At 40.2% G+C, this 23,589-nt stretch overlaps 1 protein-coding gene across 7 annotated transcripts in view; it reads right to left on the reverse strand.

Annotated features, from left to right (window-relative positions):
• LOC126947191 (thymosin beta-4-like) overlaps window positions 1–19,962 on the reverse strand; it is a 196,830-nt gene extending 176,868 nt beyond the window's left edge. For 2 of the 7 annotated variants that reach the window (XR_007722954.1, XR_007722957.1), the window contains exons 1-2: window positions 19,900–19,960; window positions 5,294–5,418 (exon numbers count right to left, since the gene is read on the reverse strand). Coding sequence is in view for 2 of the 7 variants with exons in the window: in XM_050777918.1 (XP_050633875.1) it covers window positions 17,982–18,016; window positions 18,740–18,839 (135 nt within the window). In the remaining 5 variants the exon portion in view is untranslated. Of the gene's footprint in view, window positions 1–5,293; window positions 5,419–17,209; window positions 18,017–18,739; window positions 19,003–19,899 lie in introns of those variants that run through there. The other 5 variants (XR_007722958.1, XR_007722956.1, XM_050777918.1 and 2 more) reach the window with 4 other exon arrangements.
• Window positions 19,963–23,589: the final 3,627 nt, after the last annotated feature.

Raw genomic sequence — 23,589 nt, forward strand, 5'->3', positions numbered from 1 at the left:
GAAGACTGTCTTGGGAGCAACTTAATCCCAGAAGTTGTACATTTCTTGCAGCTCCTGGCATGGAAACTTAAGTGAGACCACCAAATACATTGGTCCTGTCCAATTCTACTGAATGGGGGTGGACTTGGCACTTACCTGGCCAAAAACAGGAGCTAGAGAAATATAAATATACCAAAGTTGTTTAGCCTCCAATTTAAATTACGTTAGTCAACTTTTAGATATTCATATGATCACTTTTCTTTTTAGATACTACATCAACTAGATTCAGGAATATATCATTTGCAGTGCTTGTATTGGTTTAAAATATAAGATTTTAAGATCCTCTAACATTGTACTAAAAAATTTCAATAAAATCATTCTGACAGCTAAAAAAAAAAAAAAAAAAAAAAAGGAATTTCAATCTGGGCTATAAAATAATGAGATCTGTTTTACAAACATTTTCTAAATTAGAGGATGAGTTGGAGAAGGCAGAGACTGAAGTCAGGGAGCTAAGTGTGATTGCTAAAGTCCAGAGAAAGTAAGAAAGAATGTGCACCAAGTAGTGGTACAGAAAAAGAGAGTGGCTAACCAATTTAATATGACCAGTGAAAGAGAAGAATCAATGATAAATTTTTATCTTTGGGTAACCCTCTGAGCTGTGGTGTCTTAATTAAGATTGGAAATGAAGCAAGAGAGAAGGAAAACATTCATGGCAGGATGCTATTTTCAAAGTTCCCATGGAAGGCCAAGGAAAAATATCTGATGTGTTACAGAATATAGAAGTTCAGATTCATCAAGATGTCTGGGCTACAGATAGAGGCTGAAGAATCAGCAAGTTGAGGTGGTGGTTGAAGATATGGAGAGAATTAATGAATTAGCTGAACCAGGAGAAAATCCACTCAGAGAATTCAACAGAATAATAATAATCAGAGAAATCAGAGAAAAGCCAAAAATGTGATGGGAGAGAAGAATTTAGAAGGTTAGTGTTGTCAAAAGCTACAAAGAGGTCAAGTAAAGGAAGAAATTATGATGAGGAGAAACAAGATGTTGTTGCTCAAATAAAAGCTATGATAAGTGGAAAATTTTTAATTTACAGGTTGTACATATTTGTTTTAACTGTTACAGTAAACCCCTATGTTAGGGCCATCAATTCTCCCACTGTGCAAGTGACAAAAGTGTAGCCCATAAATGTTATGAAGATTATATTGCACAACTATTAGGGGCTTATGAAAAACAATTGATAAGTTGAGTGGTAGAAAGTATATCATTTATTTGTTGTCACTTGGAAGCCAAATGAAAACATTAAAAACAGGCTCTTAGAGCAGATTCAGGATTGTGTGTGAAGGATGACGTCTTCACGGAACAAGAAGCGGAGAATTTAAAAATAAACATAAGCGATTGATTGGAAGTTAAAGCTGGGCAGGAAAAGAAAATGTAATGAGAGCAGTACAGAAAATGTAATAAGAAAGAAGTTGGGGAATGAAGTTTTGACAAGCATGACTCCGACTCACAGTCAAAGAGACATTTTACATCACAGACAGTTTCTCTTTCTCTCTCTTTCCTTTCCTTCTCCTCCATGTATCTCTCTCTCTCTGACAGGAACACACACACATACAGAACTGAACACAAGCGTGATTAACTAATATGTACCACAAAGGAAAATCTAATAATTTGTATTATATTTCTTTTCAGTGATTTATTTTGTTTGGGATTTTTTTTAATTTTAAAAAAGCAGTTAGCAAGATATAACTTACATACTATATAATTTGACCATTCAAGTGCACAATTCAATGGTTCTAAGGATTTTCAGAGTTGTGCCCCCATCACCACCATCAATTTAAGACCTATTTCATTATCCCCCCACCAAACTGATCCCTTTAGCTTTCATCTCTGCTCCTCCCAGCTGACCACAGAGTCCTGCCAAAACACACAAATTCCATCAAACTTTTTTCTTAACAAGCCCTTGCAATTGCTTCATATCTTCCCCTTAAAAATAGTAAACTAAAAATTATGTTATTTATCCTAACTGACCTGCCAAGCCTCATTTTGTGCTCACTTATCTTCATTGTAGCCCTCAAGAGCAATGTTCATTCAGTTACTGAGAAACAAGCTTTTTGTGTCCTCAGTTGTGACCATGTTGTCTGCATGAACGCCTTGTTCAATATTAGTTTATCAACCGAATTGATTGATAAGAGCATGGTTCCTTTAAATGATGCAGAAGAGGGGAAGGGAAGTGCTGGATAGAGGAGGGTATGGGCCTGGATAAGGCTCCACCCTCACAGAACGAGGTGAGGACAGGCACTTCTGCCTTCCCGCCTAAATATTGCATTTTCCAAGACCACCCTGGCCTGTCATGCCCCCATCCTGGGCCTATAAATACCGGACACAGTAGCAATATGGAGGCAGAAGGAGCTGGAAATCATGAGAAACACATCAGCAGAAACAGACACCAGTGGCTCTTGCCCAGAGCACACTGGCAGAAGAGCATGCCAACAGGTACTGGCAGGCTGGCAGCCATGGACAAGCAGAACAATGCACAATTTGGCTGGGTCAGTGGGAGAAGATCCCAGGACCCCTACCTGCCTGACAGGAGAAAACCATTTCCTTTCTGGCTCCCCTATCTGCTGAGAGCTACCTCCACGCAATAAAACCTTGCACTCATTCTCCAAGCCCCCATGTGATCCAATTCCTCCAATACACCAAGGCAAGAAACTCCGGGATACAGAAAGCCCTCTGTCATTGCAACAAGGTACAGGGTCTAATTGAGCTGATTACATGCCTCCTGTAGAAGGCAAACTAAAAGAGCACCCTATAACACACACCCACTGGGACTTCAGGAGCTGTAAACATTCACCCCCAAACACTGCCAGCAGGTCAGAGACCCACAGCCTGCCCGTCTGTATGCTCCCCTGGCGGTTTGAGCAGAACAGTGGGTACTGAAGAAGTGAGCCACACCCCCAGCACATGCCCTGCAGTGGGGAAATGGGAGCCTTTCCTGTTTCACTATTTCACAACCCTTTTTAAACTAATATTCCACGTCCCTAGAAAAGCCATTTCTAACCTACTTCCCATCTCAATAAGACTCCCTTATTGTACTTTCTCATATCATCTTGTGTAATTTTCATTGCGGTAAAATACATATAAAATTTGTTATTGTAAACCATTTTATAATGTATCATTCAGTGGCTTAACTTCAAACTATTGTACAGCCTTCACTAGTCCATCTCCAGAATGTTTTATGTTTCCATATAAAACTACTCATGTATATAGTAACTCCCCATTACTTCTCACCCATCCTAACCTTTGATAACAACATGCTTCTATGTATTTGACTACTCTAGGAACATCATATAAATGGAATCACATAATATGTTTCTTTGCATGCTGGCCTATTTTACAGAGCATATTATCTGAAGGTTTGTCCATGTTGCAGCATGTTTCAGAAGTTTTTTAAAGGCTAACAATGGCCGGGCGCGGTGGCTCAAGCCTGTAATCCCAGCACTTTGGGAGGCCGAGACGGGCGGATCACGAGGTCAGGAGATCGAGACCATCCTGGCTAACACGGTGAAACCCCGTCTCTACTAAAAAAAAAAAAAAAAAATACAAAAAACTAGCCGGGCGAGGTGGCAGGCGCCTGTAGTCCCAGCTACTCGGGAGGCTGAGGCAGAAGAATGGTCTAAACCCGGGAGGCGGAGCTTGCAGTGAGCTGAGATCCGGCCACTGCACCCCAGCCTGGGCGACAGAGCAAGACTCTGTCTCAAAAAAAAAAAAAAAAAAAAAAAAAAAAAAGGCTAACAATATTCCATTGTATGGATAGACCGTATTTCTTTGACTCATCTATTGATGGGCATTTAGGTTTCCATCTTTTGGCTGTTGTTAATTGTGCTATGAACATACATGCACAAATATCTGTTTAAGCCCCTGATTTCAATGATTTTGTGTGTATGCTTGGAAACAAAATTATTGGATCATATCATAACTTCATGTTTACCATTCTGAGAAACTGTTATACTGTATTCCATTGTATTCATAAATCACATTTTCTTTATATATTTATCTACTGATACTTAGGTTTCTAAATCTTGGTTATTAAGAATAATGCTGCAATGAATATTAAGAGTGAAGATACCTCTGTGATGTACTGGAGTTGTTTCTTTTTGGTATATATCTAGTAGTGGGACTGTTGGACTACACAGTAGTTCAATTTTAGGTTTTTGAGGAACTCCCATGCTGTCTTCCATAATGGCTCTACTAACTTACATTCACACCAACAGTGTGCAAGGGTTGTCTTTTCTTCACATTCTAGTTAGCATTATCAATTTTTCTTTTTAATGATAGGCATTCTAACAGGTAGGGGTTAATATATCATTGTGGTTTTCATTTGTATTTCTCTGATGATTAGTGATGTTTAGCAAGTTCTCATTTACCTGTTGGCTAAACTGGCACTGGTTTTTAAAATTTTCTTACTCAGACTGTTCATTGTTAGTATACAAAAACATTATTTATACATCTTTTATTTATTTATTTTTTGGAGACAGAGTCTTGCTGTGTCACCGAGGCTGCAGTGCAGTGGCTATATCTTGGCTCATTGCAGCCTCTGCCTCCTGGGCTCAAATGATCCTCTCAGCTCAGACTTCCAGGTAGTTGGGACCACAGGCACGTATCACCACATCCAACTAATTTTTTGTGTTGTTTGTAGAGATGGTATTTTGTCATTTGGCCCAGTATGAAAATTTAGTCCATTTTCATATTGCTATAAAGAACATCCGAGATAGGGTAATTTATTAAGCAAAAAGGTTTAATTGACTCAGTTCCACATGGCTGGGGAGGCCTCAGTAAACTTACAATCATGGCAGAAGGCAAAGGGGAAGCAAGGACCTTTTTCATATGGTGGCAGAAGAGATATATGCAAACAGGAAATGTCAGATACTTATAAAAAGCATCAGATCTTTTGAGAACTCACTATCACAAAAGCAGCATGGGAGAAACCACCCCAATGATCCAATCACCACCCTCTCTTGATACGTGAGGATTACAAATTGAGATGAAATTTGGGGGGAGACACAAAGCCAAGCCATATCACTTAGGATGGTCTTGAATTGCTGAACTCAAGCCATCCACCCACCTCTGCCTCCCAAAGTGCTGAGATTACAGGCATGAGCCACCACACCCAAAAGAAACTAATTGTGTATACTAACTCTGTATTCTGTAAATTTGATAAATTGTTTAGTTCTGACATTTTAGGGAGTGGAATCTTTATACAGGGATTTCTACCTTAAGATTATGTTGTTTATGAAAAAAGAGTTTTACTTACTTCTTCATTTCTTACTTGAATGACAATTTCCTTTTCTTGACTAATTGCTCTAGCTAGAAATTCCAGTACTCATATTATGTTGAATAGAAGTGACAAAAGCAGAATTCCTTGTCTCATTGTTTATCCTAGAAGAAAAGGTTTCAGTCTTTCATTATTGAGAATAATGTTAGTTATAGGATTTGTATATATGACCTTCATTATGTTGAGGCAGTTCTCTTTTGTTCCAAATTTATAGTATGTTTTAGTCCTGAAAGGGTGCTGAATTCTCTAAAATCATTTTTCTGCATCAACTGAAACAATCACAAAGGAATAATTTTTTCTTTTCACTCTACTAATTTTTGGTATATTGAACCATCCTTCTTTTCCAAGAATAAAACCTAGTTGTTTGTGCTGGGATTTAATGTGATAGTAAATGTGATTTGCCAACATTTTCTTGAGGGTTTCTGCAACAATCCTTACCACAAATATTGGCTTGTAGTTTTCTCATAGTATCTTGGTCTGGACTTAGTATAAGGGTAACATTACCTCATAATGTGAATTTGAAAGTCTTCCTTTTTTAATTTTTGGAAGCATTTCAAAAAGATTGATGTTAATATTATTTTAAATATTTGGTAGAATTTGTCAGTGAAGCCCTTTGTTCCCAAACTTGTGGCCATGTATGCACATATGCATGTGCTTTTGTTTATTGACTCAATCTCCTTACTAATTATAGGTATATTCAGAGTTTCTATTTCTTTAGGAATTATTCTTGGTAACATGTATGTTTCTAGGAATTTGTCCATTTCTTCTGGGTTACCCAATTTGTGTGGATATAATTGTGTATAGCATTGTTTTATAATCTTTTCTTTCTATAAAATTGTTAGTAATGTCCTGTTTTCATTTGAGTTTTCTCTTCTTTTTTCTTAGACAATCCAGATAATGATTTTTCAACTTTGAAAAACTTTTTGAAGAAATATTTCATTTATTTTCTCTGTGGATTTTTTACTCTCTATTTTATTTATCATTGCACTAATTATATTTTTGTTTTTAATGCTTACAAGAACCAACTAACTGATTTCCTGACACTGTAAAGAAGCATGGGAGCAAGATGGCCGAATAGGAACAGCTCCAGTCTCCAACTCCCAGCGCAAGCGACACAGAAGACCGGTGATTTCTGCATTTTTAACTGAGGTACTGGGTTCATCTCACTAGGGAGTGCCGGACAATTGGTGCTGGTCAGCTGCTGCAGCCCCACCAGCGAGAGCTGAAGCAGGGCGAGGCATCGCCTCACCTGGGAAGTGCGAGGGGAAAGGGAATCCCTTTTCCTAGCCAGGGGAACTGAGACACACAACACCTGGAAAATCGGGTAACTCCCACCCCAATACTGCGCTTTAAGCAAACAGGCACACCAGGAGATTATATCCCACACCTGGCCGGGAGGGTCCCACGCCCACGGAGCCTCCCTCATTGCTAGCACAGCAGTCTGCGATCTTGTGGCTAGGCACCAGCCAGGCTGGGGGAGGGGCGCCTGCCATTGCTGAGGCTTAAGTAGGTAAACAAAGCCACTGGGAAGCTCGAACTGGGTGGAGCTCACAGCAGCTCAAGGAAACCTGCCTGTCTCTGTAGACTCCACCTCTGGGGACAGGGCACAGTAAACAACAACAAAAGCAGCAGAAACCTCTGCAGACGCAAACGACTCTGTCTGACAGCTTTGAAGAGAGCAGTGGATCTCCCAACACGGAGATTGAGATCTGAGAAGGGACAGACTGCCTGCTCAAGTGGGTCCCTGCCCCCTGAGTAGCCTAACTGGGAGACATCCCCCACTAAGGGCAGTCTGACACCACACACCTCACAGGCTGGAGTACACCCCGGAGAGGAAGCCTCCAAAGCAAGAATCAGACAGGTACACTCGCTGTTCAGAAATATTCTATCTTCTGCAGCCTCTGCTGCTGACACCCAGGCAAACAGGCTCTGGAGTGGACCTCAAGCAATCTCCAACAGACCTACAGCTGAGGGTCCTGACTGTTAGAAGGAAAACTATCAAACAGGAAGGACACCTACACCAAAACCCCATCAGTACGTCACCATCATCATCAAAGACCAGAAGTAGATAAAACCACAAAGATGGGGAAAAAGCATGGCAGGAAAGCTGGAAATTCAAAAAATAAGAGTGCATCTCCCCCGGCAAAGGAGCGCAGCTCATCGCCAGCAATGGATCAAAGCTTGACGGAGAATGACTTTGACGAGATGAGAGAAGAAGGCTTCAGTCCATCAAACTTCTCAGAGCTAAAGAAGGAATTACGTACCCAGCGCAAAGAAACTAAAAATCTTGAAAAAAAGTGGAAGAATTGATGGCTAGAGTAATTAATGCAGAGAAGGTCATAAACGAAATGACAGAGATGAAAACCATGACACGAGAAATACGTGACAAATGCACAAGCTTCAGTAACCGACTCGATCAACTGGAAGAGAGAGTATCAGCGATTGAGGATCAAATGAACGAAATGAAGCGAGAAGAGAAACCAAAAGATAAAAGCAGAAAAAGAAATGAACAAAGCCTGCAAGAAGTATGGGATTATGTAAAAAGACCAAATCTACGTCTGATTGGGGTGCCTAAAAGTGAGGGGGAAAATAGAACCAAGTTGGAAAACACTCTTCAGGATATCATCCAGGAGAACTTCCCCAACCTAGTAGGACAGGCCAACATTCAAATCCAGGAAATACAGAGAACGCCACAAAGATACTCCTCGAGAAGAGCAACTCCAAGACACATAATTGCCAGATTCACCAAAGTTGAAATGAAGGAAAAAATCTTAAGGGCAGCCAGAGAGAAAGGTCGGGTTACACACAAAGGGAAGCCCATCAGACTAACAGCAGATGTCTCGGCAGAAACTCTGCAAGCCAGAAGAGAGTGGGGGCCAATATTCAACATTCTTAAAGAAAAGAATTTTCAACCCAGAATTTCATATCCAGCCAAACTAAGTTTCATAAGTGAAGGAGAAATAAAATCCTTTACAGATAAGCAAATGCTTAGAGATTTTGTCACCACTAGGCCTGCCTTACAAGAGACCCTGAAGGAAGCACTAAACATGGAAAGGAACAACCGGTACCAGCCATTGCAAAAACATGCCAAAATGTAAAGACCATTTAGGCTAGGAAGAAACTGCATCAACTAATGAGCAAAATGACCAGTTAATATCATAATGGCAGGATCAAGTTCACACATAACAATATGAACCTTAAATGTAAATGGACTAAATGCTCCAATTAAAAGACACAGACTGGCAAACTGGATAAAGAGTCAAGACCCATCAGTCTGCTGTATTCAGGAGACCCATGTCACAGGCAGAGACATATATAGGCTCAAAATAAAGGGATGGAGGAAGATTTACCAAGCAAATGGAGAACAAAAAAAAGCAGGGGTTGCAATACTAGTCTCTGATAAAACAGACTTTAAACCGTCAAAGATCAAAAGAGACAAAGAAGGCCATTACATAATGGTAAAAGGATCAATTCAACAAGAAGAGCTAACTATCCTAAATATATATGCACCCAATACAGGAGCACCCAGATTCATAAAACAAGTCCTTAGAGACTTACAAAGAGACTTAGACTCCCATACAATAATAATGGGAGACTCCAACACTCCACTGTCAACATTAGACAGATCAACGAGACAGAAAGTTAACAAGGATATCCAGGAATTGAACTCATCTCTGCAGCAAGCAGACCTAATAGACATCTATAGAACTCTCCACCCCAAATCAACAGAATATACATTCTTCTCAGCACCACATCACACTTATTCCAAAATTGACCACATAATTGGAAGTAAAGCACTCCTCAGCAAATGTACAAGAACAGAAATTGTAACAAACTGTCTCTCAGAGCACAGTGCAATCAAACTAGAACTCAGGACTAAGAAACTCAATCAAAACCACTCAACTACATGGAAACTGAACAACCTGCTCCTGAATGACTACTGGGTACTTAATGAAATGAAGGCAGAAATAAAGATTTTCTTTGAAACCAATGAGAACAAAGATACAACATACTAGAATCTCTGGGACACATTTAAAGCAGTGTGTAGAGGGAAATTTATAGCACTGAATGCCCAAAAGAGAAAGCAGGAAAGATCTAAAATTGACACTCTAACATCACAATTAAAAGAACTAGAGAAGCAAGGGCAAATGCATTCAAAAGCTAGCAGAAGGCAAGAAATAACTAAGATCAAAGCAGAACTGAAGGAGATAGAGACACAAAAAACCCTCCAAAAAATCAATGAATCCAGGAGTTGGTTTTTTGAAACGATCAACAAAATTGACAGACTGCTAGCAAGACTAATAAAGAAGAAAAGAGAGAAGAATCAAATAGACGCAATAAAAAATGATAAAGGGGATATCACCACCGACCCCACAGAAATACAAACTACCATCAGAGAATACTATAAACACCTCTACACAAATAAACTAGAAAATCTAGAAGAAATGGATAATTTCCTGGACACTTACACTCTTCCAAGACTAAACCAGGAAGAAGTTGAATCCCTGAATAAACCAATAGCAGGCTCTGAAATTGAGGCAATAATTAATAGCCTACCAACCAAAAAAAGTCCAGGACCAGATGGATTCACAGCTGAATTCTACCAGAGGTACAAGGAGGAGCTGGTACCATTCCTTCTGGAACTATTCCAGTCAATAGAAAGAGAGGGAATTTCCCCTAACTCAATTTATGAGGCCAACATCATCCTGATACCAAAGCCTGGCAGAGACACAACAAAAAAAGAGAATTTTAGACCAATATCCCTGATGAACATCGATGCAAAAATCCTCAATAAAACACTGGCAAACCGGATTCAGCAGCACATCAAAAAGCTTATCCACCATGATCAAGTGGGCTTCAACCCTGGGATGCAAGACTGGTTCAACATTCGCAAATCAATAAACATAATCCAGCATATAAACATAACCAAAGTCAAGAACCACATGATTATCTCAATAGATGCAGAAAAGGCTTTTGACAAAATTCAACAGCCCTTCGTGCTAAAAACGCTCAATAAATTCGGTATTGATGGAATGTGTCTCAAAATAATAAGAGCTATTTATGACAAACCCACAGCCAATATCATACTGAATTGGCAAAAACTGGAAAAAATCCCTTTGAAAACTGGCACAAGACAGGGATGCCCTCTCTCACCACTCCTATTCAACATAGTGTTGGAAGTTCTGGCTAGGGCAATCAGGCAAGAGAAAGAAATCAAGGGTATTCAGTTAGGAAAAGAAGAAGTTAAATTGTCCCTGTTTGCAGATGACATGATTGTATATTTACAAAATCCCATTGTCTCAGCCCAAAATCTCCTTAAGGTGATAAGCAACTTCAGCAAAGTCTCAGGATACAAAATTAATGTGCAAAAATCACAAGCATTCGTATACACACCAGTAACAGAAAAACAGAGAGCCAAATCATGAATGAACTTCCATTCACAATTGCTTCAAAGAGAATAAAATACCTAGGAATCCAACTTACAAGGAATGTAAAGGACCTCTTCAAGGAGAACTACAAACCACTGCTCAGTGAAATAGAAGAGGACACAAACAAATGGAAGAACATACCATGCTCATGGATAGGAAGAATCAATATCGTGAAAATGGCCATACTGCCCAAGGTAATTTATAGATTCAATACCATCCCCATCAAGCTACCAATGACTTTCTTCACAGAATTGGAAAAAACTGCTTTAAAGTTCATATGGAACCAAAAAAGACCCCGCATTGCCAAGACAATCCTAAGTCAAAAGAACAAAGCTGGAGGCATCACGCTACCTGACTTCAAACTATACTACAAGGCTACAGGAACCAAAACAGCATGGTACTGGTACCAAAACAGAGATATAGACCAATGGAACAGAACAGAGTCCTCAGAAATAATACCACACATCTACATCCATCTGATTTTTGACAAACCTGAGAGAAACAAGAAATGGGGAAAGGATTCCCTATTTAATAAATGGTGCTGGGAAAATTGGCTAGCCATAAGTAGAAAGCTGAAACTGGATCCTTTCCTTACTCTTTATTCGAAAATTAATTCAACATGGATTAGAGACTTAAATGTTAGACCTAATACCATAAAAATCCTAGAGGAAAACCTAGGTAGTACCATTCAGGACATAGGTATGGGCAAATACTTCATGTCTAAAACACCAAAAGCAATGGCAGCAAAAGCCAAAGTTGACAAATGGGATCTAATTAAACTAAAGAGCTTCTGCACAGCAAAAGAAACTACCATCAGAGTGAATAGGCAACCTCCAGAATGGGAGAACATTTTTGCAATCTACTCATCTGACAAAGGGCTAATATCCAGAACCTACAAAGAACTCAAACAAATTTACAAGAAAAAAACAAACAACCCCATCAAAAAGTGGGCTAAGGATATGAACAGACATTTCTCAAAAGAAGACATTCATACAGCCAACAGACACATGAAAAATTGCTCATCATCACTGGCCATCAGAGAAATGCAAATCAAAACCACAATGAGATACCATTTCACACCAGTTAGAATGGCGATCATTAAAAAGTCAGGAAACAATAGGTGCTGGAGAGGATGTGGAAAAATAGGAACACTTTTACACTGTTGGTGGGATTGTAAACTAGTTCAACCATTATGGAAAACAGTATGGCGATTCCTCAAGGATCTAGAACTAGATGTACCATATGACCCAGCCATCTCATTACTGGGTATATACCCAAAGGATTATAAATCATGCTGCTATAAAGACACATGCTCACGTATGTTTATTGCGGCACTATTCACAATAGCAAAGACTTGGAATCAACCCAGATGTCCATCAGTGACAGACTGGATTAAGAAAATGTGGCACATATACACCATGGAATACTATGCAGCCATAAAAAAGGATGAGTTTGTGTCCTTTGTAGGGACATGGATGCAGCTGGAAACCATCATTCTTAGCAAACTATCACAAGAACAGAAAACCAAACACCGCATGTTCTCACTCATAGGTGGGAACTGAACAATGAGATCACTTGGACTCGGGAAGGGGAACATCACACACCGGGGCCTATCATGGGGACAGGGGAGAGGGGAGGGATTGCATTGGGAGTTATACCTGATGTAAATGACGAGTTGATGGGTGCTGACGAGTTGATGGGTGCAGCACACCAACACGGCACAAGTATACATATGTAACAAACCTGCACGTTATGCGCATGTACCCTAGAACTTAAAGTATAATAATAATAAAAAATAAATAAATAAATAAATAAAATAAAACTGAAAAAAAAAATAAATACATAGTATGCTGTATTGGGATAAGTTCTGTAGAGAACAATTAGGATAAATCTCAGTTGGTCACGTTGTATATACTTTTTTATTTGTTTTTTATTTGTTCCTGAATTTAGTCTGCTAGTATTTTATTAAGGCATTTTGTATCTATATTCATAATGGTTATTGGTCTGTAGTTTTTTGTATTTTGATGTTTTTATCTGGTTTTTTTATTAGAGTAATACTAGCCTCATAAAATGAGTTGGGAAACATTAAAAAAAAAAAAAAAGCATGACCTGTTGTTTGAAAACTATGCTTTGGATATGGCTGAAACTGTCATAACAATGGGATGGGGCAGTAAGTTTTATAATTGTCTAATTCAGCCAACACTTTGCCTTGGCTACCTCATCCTTCTTTCCTTAGGTAAGTGCAGGCCTCCATAGTTATCATTCACCTGGTTCTATGATACAAAACCCAAAATCACCCTCACACCCTAATCAAACTTCATTGGATATACTTAGCCTGCAAAGATGATAATGAACCAAAATTGGTAAAGCTAAATACTTGGATTCTGCTCATTACTAGATATCAGTATCTAGGAGAGAAACAGGGCCAAAATAAACAACAGCTATTTCAAAGAAATATGGCCAAAAATGTGGAGTTACTTTTTTTGGAGATGGTTATAAATGTGTGAGTTGGATTCAACTGGATTTACCTCTTTCTTTCATTTGAAGAATTAATTCTTTAAAACCTGGTTGAAGACTTAAATGAATTCACTCTGGTGTTGGGAAACTTCATGACCTATACCAGAAAAAAAGTCCTAATAGGATCAAGGCCCATACACTACATGCCAATATGATTTTTCTGTTTTCCTTTTTTTTTTTTTTTTTTTTTTTTTTTTTTTGAAACAGAGTCTCACTCTATCACCAGGCTGGAGTATGCAATGGTGCAATCTTGGCTCACTGCAACCTCCACCTCCCGAGTTCAAGTAAGTCTCCTGCCTCAGCCTCCTGAGTAGCTGGGACTACAGGCATGTTCCACCACAACCAGCTAGTTTTTGTATTTTCAGTCGAGACGGGGTTTCACCATATTGGTCAGGATGGGCTCAATCTCGTGATCTGTCCACCTCAGCCTCCCAAAGTGCTGGGATTATAGGCCTGGGCCACCATGCCCAGAAAATACGTTTGTTATTAATGCATGAATGTATTCATGCATCTCTTTTTGTAACACTGAGCTTCTAAAGAGGAACCTTAATGGAACTTTAGCGAACTACCTTAGGCTTACTTGGTGCTTTAAGAATTTATGTTTGCATATAAGAGTTTGGATTCCTTATTCAAATGATCAATAATCCTTAAAATGATGAATTCAGGGTTGCATTACAACCCTTTCTTCAAATAATCCAGTTTATATTCTTCTTTAACCCATTAATTTTTTTTCTAACTTTTTGGACTTGCCGTCACAGTATATCTTCCTTTTATTAAAGTATACATTTATTTTACCAGAAGGTCTTTCAAACTTTTCTTAAGGACATTTCAAGTGTTTTATTCTATGGTTACCCATTTTATTTACCTCCATAATCACAGCAAACATACAACTGACTCCAAACCTTCGATGTTATCTCCAATGTCTCATCTTTTGTGTGTAGTCACTTAGGGATCCTATTAAGTTTTTCCACATCATCTCTTATATGGAGCAACTTTCTGATTAATATGCAAAACTTTAATTTTTCCTTCCTTTTACAAATCTACATTTTTAGTAAAATGTTCCCACCAATTTACCATTTCAATCACCAGAAAACTGTGCTTCATCTAGAAGATATATTGATTTCAAATTGACAATACAGTTGCTGATAGGCGTTTAATGTACAGATATAGTCTAGGGAACTGTATACCTCAATGATTCTGCCTATATATATATATAGTTTAATAATTTGAAATCTATTTACTATTCCATGTTATTTATCTCCATGATAGCAAACATACAACTGATTTCAAACCATTGATGTTATTTCTGAGGTGTTTATCGGTGTTATTTCCACATCTGTATTAAAATTGTTAGCAGTGGCCATGAAAAGTATACTGTGTATGTGTTAGAGCCTGTCTTACTGAAATGTGAACTAAGAAATACTAATAAAGAATATATTACCACTTTATATTGTTATTATAAGAGGGTACTAATCTGCTTGTTTAATGACAAGTATGAATAGTTTCTTCCTTGCCCTTCTTTCTTGTAACCGCATTTTTAAACAGAAAGAGTATACCAGCTACCTCATGTGGATTTTACTTTTGTTATCTTCCAATTTCCTAAGAATAACTTTCAAATTTCTTAGCCAGGGCAGGGACATAACCTTCACAGTATAGTTCTCATTTATCTCCCGGCCCAATGTCTTATAAAACAGAATCTCAATGTGCAGTTGTTGGGTAATGGGCAGCTACACAACTCATGCTGTGTATAGTTAGTTATTCATATACACAAGTCTGTCTTTCCTGTTTGACCAAGACTAGGCTCAAGTCTTGTTCATCTTTCTATTTCTGGCAACTGGAAAAAAGCAAGGCACACAGTACGTGCTTAATGTTTCTTGAGTAAATAGTGACTTTTTCCATCCTCTAACCAAGTCATTATTTTAGGTTAAAATCACCAGATAGCACTATATGCATTGTATATTGGAATAATTAATTATAATATTAATAATGAATTACATGATATAGTGATATCTTGTTAATACATATGTAAACAATGTTATAAGAATGATTACATATTATATACTGTGTAATATATTACTATTAACCATTATAAATATTATATTTTCATGAAATATTTTCATTTCTAAATTGGGACATTATCATGAGGTGTTCATGTAGCTAAAGGATATCAGCAACTTAAAAGCTCAATATGGTAATGAAGGAAGACATAATTTCCTGTTTGATAATAACGTGACAGGAATAGCTCTAAATGCCTTCGGTGGATCACAAACCTAACTTGTTCCTCTAGCCAAGGTTCAAAACTGTAAAACCCTACAAAAAGTGACCAAATTATCCACGTGGGTTCATTAATTTTCTAAGTTCTACAGAGGACTTTAACATGTGAGTTACTGTTTTTGCCCACAAGAATTCTACAAGACTAACACAAGAATGGTAAGAATTTACAAGGAAAGTGTTCTTCAAAAAAAATACAACATCTATATAACAAAGTCTTAGTAAGAGATTTTAAAATGGCATCCATCCATTCCGCTCACTTCTAGATCAGGAGCATTCCTTAGAAGAAGTTCTCAGAAGATATCAGACAATAGTTATGCCCAATTTGTGTATGCTCATAAAATATTTTACTGCAGTGCAAGTCATCAGTTGGTTTCCACCAGAATTCACTGACCATTGAGCTTTGGAGGAATCCAGGCATAATAATTTTAGTTACCTTTATAAAAACATTCAACTGGGTGCCATGACTCGAGCCTGTAATCCCAGCACTTTGGGAGGCCAAGGCGGGTGGATCACCTGAAATCAAGATTGTTCAAGACCAGCCTGGCCAACACAGCGAAATCCCATCTCTACTAAGACTACAAAAATTAGCTGTGCATAGTGGCGAGCACTTGTAGTTCCAGCTACGCAGGAGGTTGAAGCAAGAGAATAGCTTGAACAGGGAGACAGAGTTTGCAATGAGCCAAGATCATGCCACTGCACTCCAGCCTGGGTGACAGAGACTCCATCTCAGAAAAATAAACAAATAAAAGAAATATAAAAACGTTCATAATCAGATTTAGAGGAAAAAGACATCTTCTAGATGATGAAGGACGCACAAGGGCTGATACTATCTTTTAAGTTAAGTCTGTATTTCTTGTGGCATATAAAAATATCTGGCATGGGCTAGGCACAGTGGCTCATGTCTGTAATCCCGCACTTTGGGAGGCCATGGCAGGCAGATCACCTGAGGTCAGGAGTTCAAGCCAGTCTAGCCAAGGTAGTGAAACCCTCTCTCTACTAAAAATACAAAAATTAGCCCAGCATGGTGGTGCAGCCTGTAATCCCGGTGACTCAGGAGGCTGAGGCAGGCGAATCGCTTGAACTGGGAGGCAGAGGTTGCAGTGAGCCGAGATCGCACCACTATACTCTAGCCCAAGCGACAAAGCAAAACTCAAAAAAACAAAAAAACAAACAAACAAACAAAAATCTGTCATGTTGGAGGCACTCAATAAATACTGGCCGAATGAACTAATGATATAATGCTCTGGATTAAAAATATATAATAATACATAATTGACTATACGTGTTGATTCAAATCAGCACAATCAAAAACAGTGGCAAATTACTGTGTAAATACATTTTTAAAATATATTTAATATTGTACTATTTGATATGATATGCATGTGTTCAAAGGGACCTCTAAAGAAGCATATTTAATAACTCTCCATAAACTACGGGGGCAAAGTGTATATTAAACCCTCGTGTATGTCCATTACTATGCGAGGCACTTTGGGAAATAGAAGAGTATACACAGTGCATGCACACAATGAATGTTGCATGCATGAACCCTGCCCACTGAAGTCTCAGAAGCCAGGAATAGGGATAGCCCAAGCATGACAAATGTGACTACAGATAAAATGTTATGTAAGAATCTAAGGAAAATATAAACCAAGTAAATAGAGGTCGTAGAAGCATATTTCTTCTTAGCTTACTTTATTGCACATTTATATCTTAGGTTTATAATTAAGTCCCTTCTCATTACATGCAAAAATGGAACTGAACTCCACATTAGTGCTTACTTGTTTTTAGATTACAGTACAAGCCAATTTTGAAAACATAATCTAAAGGTAATCTCAACCAACCAAAAAAAAATCGTATCTCAATTAGCCAGAATAAAGAAGTTATTTTACATAGCTAGGTAAAACATATTTCATACTGTAACACAATTTATTCAAATCACCAGATGCTAGTCAGTTATTGTTTGCCTGTGAGGCCAAGGGGCAGGCCACTTTGCAAAGGTTTAAACGGTGAATAAAACACCCTTTCCAATCAACAAGCAATCTCACCAGCAATAGTTTAAAACGGTTTTTTTTTTTTTAATAAAAACTGTGCATTCAAAAAATTAAAATCTTTCAAACAACAACAAAAATGGCACTCTGATTAAACTTCATTTTAGATCCTGTAGGGCACTTTGGCCCAACTTGGTTTTACTCTAGATTTCACTGCCATCCCACTCCGCTAAGTCTTGCACCAACATCTGAGCTATTTTCCTTCCCTGCCAGCCAGACAGGGGATGGGAGAAGCAGGTGGCCTTCATTGTCAGCAGGTCTTCGATGTCAAAAGGGTAGCACAGTCCTTTCAAACTCATCCAACGTGTTTGCATCTAACCAAGTTAAACAACTAAAAGAAGTAAAATAAGAAAGCAATGCTTGTAGAATGTACAGTGAATACTGGCGTCATATGCCTGTTTAAGACTCGCCTGCTTGCTTCTCCTGTTCGATCGCTGCGACCAGAAAAAAAACAGAAAAGGAAAAAGATGGAGTGGGATGATTAAGGGGTTTCAGTACAGCCTAATATGGAATTAAAGGGCTTTCATTTGCAACATCTTTTCATATCCTAAACGTTCTGCAAGTGTACCTAGGTAGGCACGTCATAATCAAATAAAAAATGTTTACTGTTTTAAATAACGGTACATTTTCAGTGGTAAATGTGTTTGTATATTATAGCGTATTAAATATTGCATTACTAAATTAATGACCCCTGTGTTCATGAAATCTTCCCCCTTAAGGTTCGCCCTATTGTTTTGTTTGTTTTCGTTTGGTTGAGATGGAGTCTAGCTCTGTCACCCACACTATAGTGCAGTGACAGGATCTTGGCTCACTGCAGCCTCCCGTCCCAGGTTCAAGCAATGCTTCTGCCTCAGCCTCCCAAGTAACTGAGATTACAGGCGGCCTCCAGGAAGCCCAGTCAATTTTGTATTTTTTGGACAGACGGGTTTCCAACTCCTGACCTAAGGTGATCCCCCGCCTCGGTCTTCGGAGGTGTTAGGGTTACTGCACTAAGAGCGATCTGATTTTTAATTACCTTTTGCAAGCCACATTCAACTATAGGCCGCCTGCGCGCACTCCCCCGCCTCCCGAAATTTTCCCGCTGCAGCTCCCAGTCTCCCTCCCACCGGCCGCTCCCATTCCAGCCTTTGTAAAGATGGGGGAAGGAGAGGGCTTACTTTCTTTGGAAGGTAGTGGATTTTTCTCATGCGTTTCTGTCTTCTTTAGTTTCCACTTATCGAATCTCTCGATCACAGCCATATCAGGTTTGTCACACATGGCTAAGGAGGAAGTGGTAAGGCGCAATCCAAATACAGCGTGAGTAAGAGCCGCCTGTTCGGGTCTCTGGACTGGAAACTGTACTTCTGCCTTCCGACCCTCAGCCTGAAAGCTCGCCTCACCTTCCTTCCGCTGCCCTTCCGCGCTCACTAGCTTCCTCTTTCTACAGAAAAAGAGGCGACACCTTTCCTCCAATATTTCAAAACCGGGGGACCAAAGAGGGCGGATCCCTCTCAAAGTGGAATGTTCTGGAATAAAGGAAATTGACCACTGCGAATTGTTAATTACAGTGTTTAAAATTAAAGGCTACTTGGTCCAGGAGAGAATGGGAAAGCCACTTCCGCGTTCCAGTGGGAAAAAATCGGGCAAGAATTCCTAAAATGGAGCCCAGCTCGCAAAAGCGTTTCCATTTTCTAGCGGCGGTCTTTCTGCAAAGAAGGAAGGCCAGGTCCTGCGCCGGCTTTCTAGTCCTCTCACACAGGCGGAGGCTGCAGCTGGAGCTTAGACAACCGTTCTATCCGCTTCCTAGCCGGCGCCACATTGCAGCACAGCACACAAAGCGCCGCGGGGAAGCCAGTCCCGCCTGCACTCTCGGCAATTCGGCATCCCTGGCACACATGTGTCTGCAAGAAGGGCTGTGAAAATGTCACAGCACAGCCCCGCCGCCTCCAGGCTGCACAGATGCAGCCCGCACAGCCCTCTGAGGCTGGGAGATGCCTCGGGCTCGGGAGATGAGCCTCAGAACGAAGGATCTGTCTGTTCGCCCGAATCTCACCCTCCAAAACTACAAGGCCTTTGCGGGCCAACAGTAAGACATTTTAACACTATCCCTCCGAGCGGCACGGCAAAATGCCAGTTTTTTTATTTTGTTTTTAAATTATCGATTTCCCCATCGCATTACCCAGCATCTAGGATGTTTCGCATCCCGGCAGCCTTCCCAGGGAGAACCACTGGGCTCGGCTTTAGGGGATGGCTTTACAGGGACGCGGATAATGAAGGGGCCAACGCGGCAGGATGGGGACCGCAGTAGGAGTAAGGAGGCAGGGGCTCTGGGACTCACCGGAGCCAGGAGCGTGAGGGACCGAAATCTAGTCAGCGCAGTGTCCACCGCCGAGTTGCCAGGACGAGGTGGGCGAGCGCTGCTTTATGAGCCCTCCTACGTAAATGAAGTGATGTCACCCACAGGCCCTCTTAAGTCTTTGGCTCCACGTCTTGGGAGGGCCTCTGAAGGCTGCCGGGCGTTTGGGGAGCCATCCCGAGTCCACCATTGCCCCCTAACCACAACAATGACGAAAGAGAAAATGAGCAAAACACCGTCCAACACTGCCTTCAAAACGCATTTTCCCGTTTTACAAGAGGAGCGCAAAAATTGGTCTTGCGTACTGGTGTATACTAATTAAGGGTCGGGGTGATACCTAGGGTAACAGGCATTGTTTTGCTGAGAAATTGGCTTTATCTAGTGCAGACTTACGCACGCAAAGTCGCGGTGTCCCTCCCTGGAGGGCCTGGCCCGCTGCAGGGATGTTATTCCTGTGACTCAGCTTTCAGACCAGTGGAGGCCTATACGCCGCATTTCGGACCTCTTTGTCTCCCTTGCTAGCGTTCCTCTTGGCTTTGGCAGAACGTAAAGCAACCCTCAGTGATTTTAAAAGAGAAACTTCCAGCACTGTAACATCCATATTGTTTCATCAGCATAATCTTTGTGGGCACTCGACTCAACAGTAATATTTGCTGGATGTAATGTGTCTGGAGTTTATAGGTCCCTCTTAGCAAAATAAGTCAAGTTCAAGCTCTGCCATTGACTTACTGCCTGACAATGAGGAAATTCTTCACCTTCTTTTTTATTTTAATAGATTATCAAAGTGATTGCTAAGGAGGCCTGTGTTGAATTCCAAAGACTATAGTCCCATTATCTCTAACATCACAAGATAAAATTCAAAAATCAAATATATTTTTCAAGGGAGCGCTTCCAGCACTAGGACATCTCCAAAGTGCAACTGCATCTGGAAATATAAAAGATTTGGGTAGAGGGAAAAGCTTTTCAAAATGACACCTGACTATGTGAATTCCAGTGACCCACTTGCTAATGAAAATTATTACAAATACCATGTCCTGCACCTGCAAATGGCATGTGAAAGGAAGAAGACCTGCCGGTTATAAAGAGGCCTAATTGTGATTATTTCTGAGACAAGGTAGTGTGTAAAATATTTCTTCTCCTTTTGCTGTAACCTGAGCAAATGTTTTTTAGAAATCCGTTGCTAATTATTTTCATGGCACAGGTTTATGTGTCGCTGGGGATTTGAGTCACAGACTTCCCCGTTTCTTCATTTACTTGACTTCCTTTTTCCTGAGGAGGAAGCAGGTAGGGGTGAGCAGGAGCAGGTGCCATCTGGTTCCCTAGGTAACACTCTTCTGTTTGGATGCCTTCCTGCCCCCCGAAATGGGGCACTGGACCTGTTCATGCATGCACCGAATGTCACCTGTCTAGTAACAGTCCCCCTTCCTTGTTCCATGTTGGGAGTCCACTTCATCACTGAAACAGAAAAGATCTTGCAGGGTGGCTTTTCGCCCGTTCAGCTTGCAGCTGCCCTTGTAGCTACACCGTTTCCGCAGATTCTGCAATTCCATTTTCCCTCACCCAGCTGCTGTAGAAAATCATTTCTTTTCTCCCGATGTCGCCTGATGATAAAGGAGTGCCACTACCTTCTTGTGGCCTTTTCTCCCAAGGGCTTTCCTCAGAAACAGTTAGGCCTCACTGAAACAATTCCCTAAAGGAGACGGATGAATGCAAACTTGGAAATGTCTGGAGAAGTTTTCCAATGCGGTAGCAAGCAGCCTTCCACTGCATGGAGACCTGATAGGCAGGTGGGAACAGAGAGGAAGAGAAAGAGAGGTGACCTACTTAAAGGAAAAAAGTTCCCATGATTGGACTTGACCTGCCAACTGTTCAGGAAACCTACAGAGAATGGCAACAGAAGGGTGGTTCAGATACAAGGAAATGCAAACCAAGGGAGTATTTTTAAAAGTTGCATGACTGGCCACGTGAATGAATCCTTTTGTGCTAGAGTTTTGTCATCTGTAAAACGGGTTCATTGCAGTACCTGCCTCACAGATTGGAAGGATTAAATGCAATTAGTAAGCTCATTGCATCCTAGCATTAGGATGGAAGGTTGGGGACAAAATAATAAAATAACTGTTTACTGTTTAGAATAAATTAAAATTTTAGATGTCTTGATATTATGATTTGTCTTATAAAGTACCAATAAAAATCAGGTCTTTTGTTAGTTTTACAGTGAATAAAATAGAAGAGTTCCTATTGGTTGATGCCTTCTAAAAGTCAGGCATTGAGAGTTTTACATTTTTTCTTTTTCATTTCATTTCTACTGCCTCTCTGTAAGGAGAGGCTTACAGATGACTAAACTGAGGCCTGAAGAACCATTATTTAGGTAACAGAGTTATGAGTTATGGCTTTCCATAACAAACTACTGAGATAACCCTGTTATGTATACCAAAGGGCACATAACAGTTACCAGCTTTATTTCCCTATTCTGCGCCTAAGAATTACCAGGAATACTGTAAGAAGAGGAGGCTGTTTTGCTTTCCACAATGTCTGGGGGTAGCAGTTGCTCAATAAACAGTTCTCACACTTCATTAAATTGACTTAAGTGAGGGAGCTACTTTGGACTCTAATCAGCTTATTTTCTTCTGCAGATAATTAAATCCATTTAGTATTACTATTCTAGATTTTAGAGAAAATTCTTGCCCCAAGGAAAATAACATTTATAAGTCAGTTAGAATATGCTGGACATAACCACCATTAAGAGAGGAATTCTCAATCCCAATTTGGAAGACAGGCATAGATAGTGCAAAAGTCCCTTAGTAACTCTAGGTTGCATGGTGCATTCCAGACTGAGGGCTCTCCAATGTAAGGTGAATAAAAAACACTTTGCCCTGACATCCTTCCTCATCTCATTGGCCACAATGGCTACTGAAATCTAAGTTCATGAAAATAAAATGTTATTTTTAACCTGTTTTATTTTTTGCAGATAACTTACCAGAAGAACATAAGAAGAAAGAGGAGGAGGAACAGAAGAACAGCAACAAAGCTAAGCTTGCAACCCTTGCTTGGTTAAGCCCAGAGTTCTTCAAATGGATTTCGTTGGATTTTAAAGGCTCCTACCATCTGCCCCACCTGCCTACACCCCAGACTCCCCTGTGACCCCTGCAGTACCCATCTGCTCATCATGTTCTCCCTCACAGTGGAATCCTCCTTCCACTGATGGGAATCTAAATTCCCTTAAAGGCAAAGACCAAGGACAGGCACACAGTAGCTTATGCCTGTAATCCCAGCATTTTGGGAGGCCAAGGTGGATGGATCACCTGAGGTCAGAAGTTCAAGACCAGCCTGGCCAACATGGTGAAACCCCATCTCTACTAAAAATACAAAAATCAGCCAGGCATGGTGACACGTGCCTATAATCCCAGCTACTCAGGGAGCTGAGGTAGGAGAATTGGCTTGAACCTGGGAGGCAGAGGTTGCAGTGAGCCAAGATCATGCCACTGTACACCAGTCTGGGTAACAGAGTGAGTGTCTGTCCCAAAAAACAAAACAAAAGACGCAGCCCAAGGCTGAGTGTACTAGCTCACTCCTATAATCCCAGCACTTTGAGAGGTTGAGGAGGGAAGATTCCTTGAGTTCAGGAACTCGATGTATTGACCTGTAGTCCCATCCACTCAGGTAGCTGAGGGG

This window comes from Macaca thibetana, chromosome Y (genome assembly GCF_024542745.1).
Source record: "Macaca thibetana thibetana isolate TM-01 chromosome Y, ASM2454274v1, whole genome shotgun sequence".
Lineage (NCBI taxonomy): Eukaryota > Metazoa > Chordata > Mammalia > Primates > Cercopithecidae > Macaca > Macaca thibetana.